Raw genomic sequence first — 7,571 nt, forward strand, 5'->3', positions numbered from 1 at the left:
ACCTCAAATGTTTAGAAAAATAATCAGCATCGTGTTGGTGCAGGGTGGTACCAGCTCAGTTCCTCGTCTCTCCGCCGTGACTCTCATGCTTTGACACGTATATCCAGTGCACCACTCTGCCTGATCCTTGGGCATGCTCCTTGGTCCCTGGACCATCCCAGCAGCCCCAAATGACCAGATCATCGGCACTAGAGCCATCTTCAGCATCCGGAACCCTGACCGTTGTCTACATCCAGGCCGGCCCCCAGCCCTGCCCAGCTCGCAAACAAACCGACGCGTAGCCAGCGGCCGGCAGCGCCTCCCTTTCCAGCCCAGAAAGCAATGTTGACAACAGCTAGTTGTTCTTGTTCGACATACTACTCAGCACGATCCACGCCAAACAAGGACTGCTGTGCTCTCTAGCTACGTTGTCGCCCCTCGACTCGCGAGGACTGTATTTCCAGCTCGTTCCGGTGAGCACCAGTCCAGGGCGAGGCAACACACATTCGTCTGGATGCTAGTCATTGCGTTCGTCCCGCCTGCTCACCATACAGTCTATCGTCGACCGGTTCTAAACCTGCCTAAGCACTGGCGGAACGCAAGGGAGCCCACCACAACGGCTTGCAGGCAACATCGAACATCTGTCCTCGCTCCATGCGTGTGGTGAGGGGAAGAGCCGTGGAAGATATAAAGACGCAGCAATGCCTGACTTAGGAGGTGTCGTTCCCAGCTTTTCATCTGCCTTTAGCCTATTCCTCAAACTAGAGACATACAAACCCTCAAGCATACGCTGCCTATTGATCTATATACGTCCAGTCCGGCGTTTAGCTATTCAGGCTGGGGCCCAACATGTCGACCTTCATCCAGAGCCAGCGGATCACCACCCTGCCGCGGCCAGTCTGGTTAGACAAGGCGGGATTGAGCAAAGGAATCAATCACGATCGCCAGCACTTGGGGATCATCCTAGCGTCGGATAAGATCCTCAGAATACGCCAAACCAACGCTGCTTTTACAGACACAATCTCCTTGCGTCTACTCAACGACGATAAAAATACAGAAGTATCTGCCGTCGTGGGGAGTAGCTGGACCGATGTCAAGGCGACAGCGGTGTCTGTTCCTTTTATCAACACGCCATATGGCAGCGTAAGGCCTGTGATCGAGTACGAGTTCCCAAAGGGGTCGAAGATCCTACCGGTCTACCACGAAGGAGACAATGATGAAGAAAGCTTTTTCGCCGTCTGGGACAGCCAGAATGCTGAATTTGCGCTGATCCAAACCTATTATGTGAACATACTGGTCCCTGCCCGGAACAAGGCCGATCTGAAGAAGATGCCAGGCTCGAAAAGCATCGAAGGTTTGGCTACCTTCTATCGATCATTGTTCACCTTTTATAATGAAATGGCCGGCGTCTCGTTCAACCCACAGCGCCCCACGGATCTCAATTCGCGCAATCGTTATTTTCTCAAGGCCGACAAGCACGGTGCAGGAGCTGCGTACTACGGTGATAACTGGTCCGCCGAATCGACTTCCTCTGTCAGCAGCTTTTGGCTTAGGCCAGAAGCTACCAGCTGGGGCTGTTTGCATGAAATTGCCCATGGCTATGAAGGACATTTTATGGAGGACAAGCACTTCTCCGTGGGAGAGGTGTGGAACAACATTTATGGCGCCTGTTATCAGAACGTCATGTTAGGCGATCGTAAGTTTAAAGAAGGCTGGCTCTACGACTACGGCCACCAAGCCCGCGTGGAAAAAACTATCAATGAATATATTGATCAGGGCAAAGCGGTAAACTCCTGGGGCCTTCGTGAAAAACTATATTTCCTTATTTTGATGATAGAACAAGCTGGCCACAACACATTCACCCATTTCAACCAGCAATATCGTTTGATGAGCAATACAGATGGCTTCGTCGGACGTAAGCTTGGCTTGTTGGATATGCTATCGGACAGCTTTGCCAGCTCGGGCCGCCAGATTGATGTGACAGCATTTGTGCGGCTCGTCGGTGGCTATATCAGCCCGACACAGGCTCAGCGGAACCTATACGGGCCTGCCAAAGCTGTGTATCCCCTCAACCGTTTTCTGGAGGGTGAGACTTTAGCGAAATCCCAACAGCAGCTGAAATTGGATAGCCCTATATGCCTGGTGACAGTTGAGCAAATGCTGATGACGGGCCAAAGAGGAGACGTTACGTTTGAGTTCGAAATCGACCACTTCAGCCAGATTTACGGTGGGGATATCTGTTTCTTAGAGGGCGCTCGCAACCATAAAATGACCCTTCTTACCCCGAAAATGAACATTCCTGGTGGCGCCCCCATCGGCGTATACAAAGTGCATCTTCCCACGGGCCGAGACATCAAGTACGAAAGGAAGTTCGAATATATGATTGTTAAGCCCGGGTCAAACACCATACCCATAAAATATGCTCGCAAGACAACTTCATCGATAGTCTCACAAGAAATAAACTTGCTCGGCCTAGGAGACAGTGAATTCTGTAGTGTGATAATTGACCAAGCTGACAGGGTCATAAAGGTGGAAGTCACTACAACGAGCCCACACGCTTATTTCCCTGACCAGACTTATGCTGAAGTGGTGATTAAAGATACAGGCGGCAAGGAGCTTTATAAGGTTACTATTCCAGGAACACATGCGACCATAAGCCAGAGAGAGTTGAAGTTTGAGCCCGGCTACCAGCTACATATATTCCACAAAGAACCAAGCCGCGTGCGTCTTTCGCCATCTTTTGATGGTGTCATCGATTCAAAGGCAACGTCCAATAACTTCGACATAACCGCGAGCGGCTTGAAGAACAAGTCATTGAAAAATGACCCGTTTTTGGGATTATTGGCGCGGATCGATACCGCAGCAACCACGCTCCGTGGTTACTACGCTATGATGCAGGCAGAGAGCATGGCGAAAGTGGATATCTGTCTTGCCATCGATCTATTCCCCAGCCCTCAGCGTGAAGACCTCAGGAAGAAGTATGCGGATTGCCTCCCGGCCAACAGGGATTCGCCTGGCGAGGGATTGGGAAATTCATTTACCTTTGGGTTTAACGGCATCAGCGATCATCGTTTCCTGACAGTCGAAATGGATATTGTGACCAGGAAGATGAGCGTGAGTCTGGCCGCCGGCGTTGCGCACCACTACTTCTCCGACACATATGCGTCGTTCCGATACGTGGATGCCAATGGCCGAGAGCAACTCAACTTAGACATTAAGGGCGTTGAGAACCAGAAAGAACAAAAATGGACGTTCAGGATGTCTGGCGAAGGAGGCGAAGTGATCCACATCCGCCATGAAGAAGCACCCTCCCGCCTGCTTATTCAGAACAATATGCAGAACATTAGGCTCTCCCGTCGTGATGTCCGCCAGAACTACCGTCTCACGGAGATTTCGCTGGACCACATGGCCGGGTAAACACACACACAGTTGATGTATGGTGGAATGGCGGCTGTCATCAGTGACAGGAGAGTTTGGAGGAAGGGCGTATCTCGGTTCGTCATGTTCAGGGCCAAAAACAGAAAAGCTAAAATAAGAGAGAGTAGCAGTGAATATAATATATAGTATTGTTGAAAGAGATTAAACAAATCAAGATCTCATGTTGGCAGTTACGATATAGGCAAATGCAGCCACATTGATTGGGCTGTTATCATAGTGTGTTTGATTTGAAAATGTGAGTTTCCTTTTCCGGCTTTGATGGGGCATGCGAGCTTGTTCGCATAGTTTAATTGTGTAGAGCAATGTGAAAATGGATGTCTCAATTCATTGTGCAGACAGGAAGCAAACCTGGGAGCAAGTGACTATTTGAAGGGGCTGGGAATGGCATGCATGGAATCATAACTCTTGTCAATCACACACCCACCTTTTTTTCCTCAATTGCTCCATACCAATAATAACTGACTGGGGCGGCAGAGGTAAGATCTAGCCGAGAAAGCCAAGACTAGTATGCAAGCCGGGAAGATGGAGCAGTACGACACTGCAACAGACGAGGAGAGAGCGCGCGAGGTTCTGGAGCAGGTCAAAGTAGGCCAGACGATGTGCGCAGGGCTGGTGGAGCAGATCAAGCAAGAATCGAACCGGTTCTACTTGGCGATATGCGAACAACGACGGCGGCGACGAAAAGGCATGAACGTGAACGAGTGCGGGATCGAATGGCACGGGAACGTGGCGTCGGAGGCCCGGGCAATCCAGTATGGCATCCAGAACAAGTGCCCGTACGTGGAAGACTACCAGGCGGACTTTTGCCAGGCGTATCAAATGTCGTACGAGGAAGCGATGGAGATTGTGCCGAAGTTTCCCAAACGCGTGGTGAGCATCTGCAACGACCTGGCGTACTTCAAGGACATCGAGGACCGCCAGGAGCACGAGCCGCTTCGGAGAGAGCAGTGCACGGCGATCATCGGACTGGGGATCGATGTGGTCCGTGGCGCGATAGCAGCCATTGCCAATGGAGAGCCAGTGCTGGACGGCAATGGCGGTTTGCTGGCGCAGCAGGCGGAGCGATTCGAGATGCTGCGGAAGAGCTTTCCGACGAGTCAGCGCTTACCAAGCGGGTCACGGGGTGGCAGAGTCAGCACAGCTCGGCGCGAAAATTCTGCAGGCAAAAATTGAAATGTCGACAAGCAAGCACAAACAAGCGGGCCAACTTCATCCGCAACGCCGGCAGTCGCAGGCCTCCGATGGCCGACATTTCGATCTGGCGAATCGCCCTTCTCTGGATTCCGCCTGCATGATGCATGGTTAGTTATCTGTTGTCCCGCTCTCGCATCCGCGCACTGGAAGCTGCATCGGCTGCTCTGGCGCGTCCTGTTTGTCCACGAGTTCGCGATTGGTGTGCGCTGATGCCAGCAGCGTTGGGATGACAACCAACGATCAATAATGTGCTTCTCTGCCCTCCCTTTGTCTCTTTGTCTTTCTTTTCTTTTTTGTGTTTTTCTTTTTTGTCGCCGAAGGGAGGCGTCCAACTTCCGCCCCCGATAGCAATAATCATGAATAAAAGAAGCAATACAGAAACGATCTCCCAGAAACATGACCAAACCAGCGTTGCGGGACACTTGGTTCCGCAGGGACACTCTTCGAACATGCATTGAGTTTTCTTGGTGGCTGTTCATCACAGATTCGTCCTTAACGGAGCGTTGGAAGATCAAAATGAGGCCCAAGGAAGGAGAGAGCGCTGTTTCTCTTGAACAGCGCTTCTCTGTCGCATTTCCTTCTTTCTTTTTTTGTTTCCTGGCCTGGCTCCGGTTCATGTTTTGTGATTTGGGACGGGCCTGGGCGATGTGGAAGAAATGTGTGTCCTCTTTTTTAATCGCTCAGACATACCTACTGGATGTATCGAAGTGCAGATAGACAGATAACCATGTCGAGTATTGCCAATGGGGTTTATTTGAACGGTCACACATAAGGTCGAATTCCAATAATAATGTGATGAGACGTGTCCTCAGCGGGCCGGGAAATCCAAAGTATCGGAAAGTGAGAGAGAGAGAGGTGAGGCGTGCGATCCACCGCACCGGATCTATTTTTGTTTTTTGGGTGCTTGGGGTGGAGCAGCTCTGGCTGGATGGGTTGAGGATGAACAGCAATAAGAATAATAATAATAATAATATAGTGGGAGCAAGAGGATTGTCAACCGTCTTGGCCGGTGGGTGGGCGGCGCGGGTGCTTAGCAGGGCCAAGCAGGGAAAGGTCTCAACCCGACGCAGCCGCCGGCCAGTCCTAATTATAGGGAGTAGTGGGCGGACCTCGAGAGACTGCAGGCCTGGGACGACGTGTGTGGGCGGGAGCCGGGTTGGCGCGGCGGTGGATTCGGTCCAGATGCCGCGCCAGGACGCGCGATCAAGGCGACGTTTTGGGAGGGAGCTTGCTGAGGCTGTTGCGGCGATGGGCTGCCTTTTGCCTGTTGCGGGCTAGTTGGTTAGCACGGCGGTCCCAACAACAATCGGTGGCGTCCAGGCGCCGTCTCACCGACAAGCAGACAGACGGACGACACCCAGATCGGCAGCGCCGGTGGGAGAGTGTAGGAAGGGTCCTATGTATGTGCAGCCAGCTAGGCAGGTTGTCGACTCGCCGACCCGCGGTGGGTGCGGTTCCTGGCTGTCCTGAGGCGCTGGGCGGCTGGGCTGAGGTACCGTGTTGTTGGGAAAACGGGCAGCAGGAAAGCATAAAGCTACGGAGTTACTACTAACTAACAGAACTCGTTGGTAACGACTCCGTTGCAGGCGATGTTGCGCAACAAAGGCCGGCAGGATTGCTGTGTCGATCGCTCCGGTTAACTCGCTCACGTAGTTAGACAGGCTGTGTGACGAAGAGGCAAGCCTGGTACGGGCGTGCTGCAGGGCCGATCGATGTCACTTATCTATGTACATATGATCGTGTTGCCAACGGCGGCAGCGCGCCACGACCGCCCCCGGGACGCCCAGGCCGCCTTCCAGACCGGCGGGCGGGCGTGCAGAGGGAGCTTATGAGTTAGTTAGTTAGTTAGTTCCTCTGCTGACGCTCCGTGCGCCGTGCGAGCCCCGACTGAGCTCCCACGCCCGCCGCCTGCTATTAAAGCCCCGGGCCTGCCCGCGCTGGCGTGTGGTCAAGCGAGCTACACAACTAACATCCATCCCTCCGTTCGTGAACTACTCCGTACCTCCTCGCCTCCCTCGCCCACGGCCTCCCTCCCCGCCGCTGCCATGGCCAACCCGTCGTGCCCGCACCAGTGGGGGATTGTGCAGACCCAGATCCCCAACGGCAACATCCTGCAGTGGCGCTGCTCGCAGTGCAACAGCGGCCCGCACGTCGCCATCTGGCGCTGCAAGGTCTGCGGCTTCATGAAGTGCAACCCCTGCTATATCAAGTAACTGCCGCCGCGCGCTGCTCGTTCGTTCGCTGTGAGTGACTTTGCTCCCTCTCCCATCGCTGCTCGTTCGCCGCTGACTGCCGCCCAGCCCGCCCGCGCCGCATCCCTGCAGCCGCCGCGCCCGCCCACGGCCCCGGGAACCCCCCCGGCCCTGCACCGCCTGCACCGCCTGTACCCCGTCAGGAATACATAACTAATTGACTAAAATTGCGACCTCGCCATTCTTCTCCCGCTTCTCTCCTTTGTCTTTGCCGCTGCTCCTCTTTTCTTAGATTGCCATGCTGCTCGGGCCTCTTCTGATCCTTGTTGTCTGTTGCTCTTCTGTGGTGTACGGAGTATCTAGTCGACCGGGAGCTCGATCGCTGCCGCGCTTTCTGCTCTGTCTCTGTACCTAGTCTAACTAACTAATCTGCCTGTACCATAACTGCTTAACTACCCCACTGGCGGCATGCTTGTTCCCTGGTGGACTCAGAGACCTGCGTACGTAGACACTCATCCAACGCCCGTGCTGCTGATACGGGATACATCGTGCTGGGTACGAACTCGCGCCGCTCGCCGCCTTCCAATCGCATCGCGACGGACCGCGGGCGGAACTGGCAAGACGACGGGTGACGTGTTGTGGGCGTTGGTCCTTAGGAGCCAGCCCGCTAACTACGGAGTAGTTCATGAACTAACGAGCTACGAGTACATAACGACATGCCCTCCACCACGCGCATCAACCCCCAGCTCTCCAATGCGACCAGCCAGC

The 7,571-nt window shown here is 53.8% G+C and overlaps 2 protein-coding genes across 2 annotated transcripts; both read left to right on the forward strand.

The window, feature by feature from the left end:
- Window positions 1-828: 828 nt before the first annotated feature.
- LOZ57_002713 (uncharacterized protein) lies at window positions 829-3,396 on the forward strand (the record flags this gene model as incomplete). The annotated part of the gene is made up of 1 exon (XM_049251776.1): window positions 829-3,396. One exon carries the CDS (start codon window positions 829-831, stop codon window positions 3,394-3,396), a length of 2,568 nt encoding a protein of 855 aa, XP_049109094.1.
- Window positions 3,397-3,939: 543 nt separating this feature from the next.
- LOZ57_002714 (uncharacterized protein) lies at window positions 3,940-4,590 on the forward strand (the record flags this gene model as incomplete). The annotated part of the gene is made up of 1 exon (XM_049251777.1): window positions 3,940-4,590. One exon carries the CDS (start codon window positions 3,940-3,942, stop codon window positions 4,588-4,590), a length of 651 nt encoding a protein of 216 aa, XP_049109095.1.
- Window positions 4,591-7,571: the final 2,981 nt, after the last annotated feature.

This window comes from Ophidiomyces ophidiicola (genome assembly GCF_022830035.1).
Source record: "Ophidiomyces ophidiicola strain CBS 122913 chromosome Unknown scaffold_8, whole genome shotgun sequence".
NCBI classification, from domain to species: domain Eukaryota; kingdom Fungi; phylum Ascomycota; class Eurotiomycetes; order Onygenales; family Onygenaceae; genus Ophidiomyces; species Ophidiomyces ophidiicola.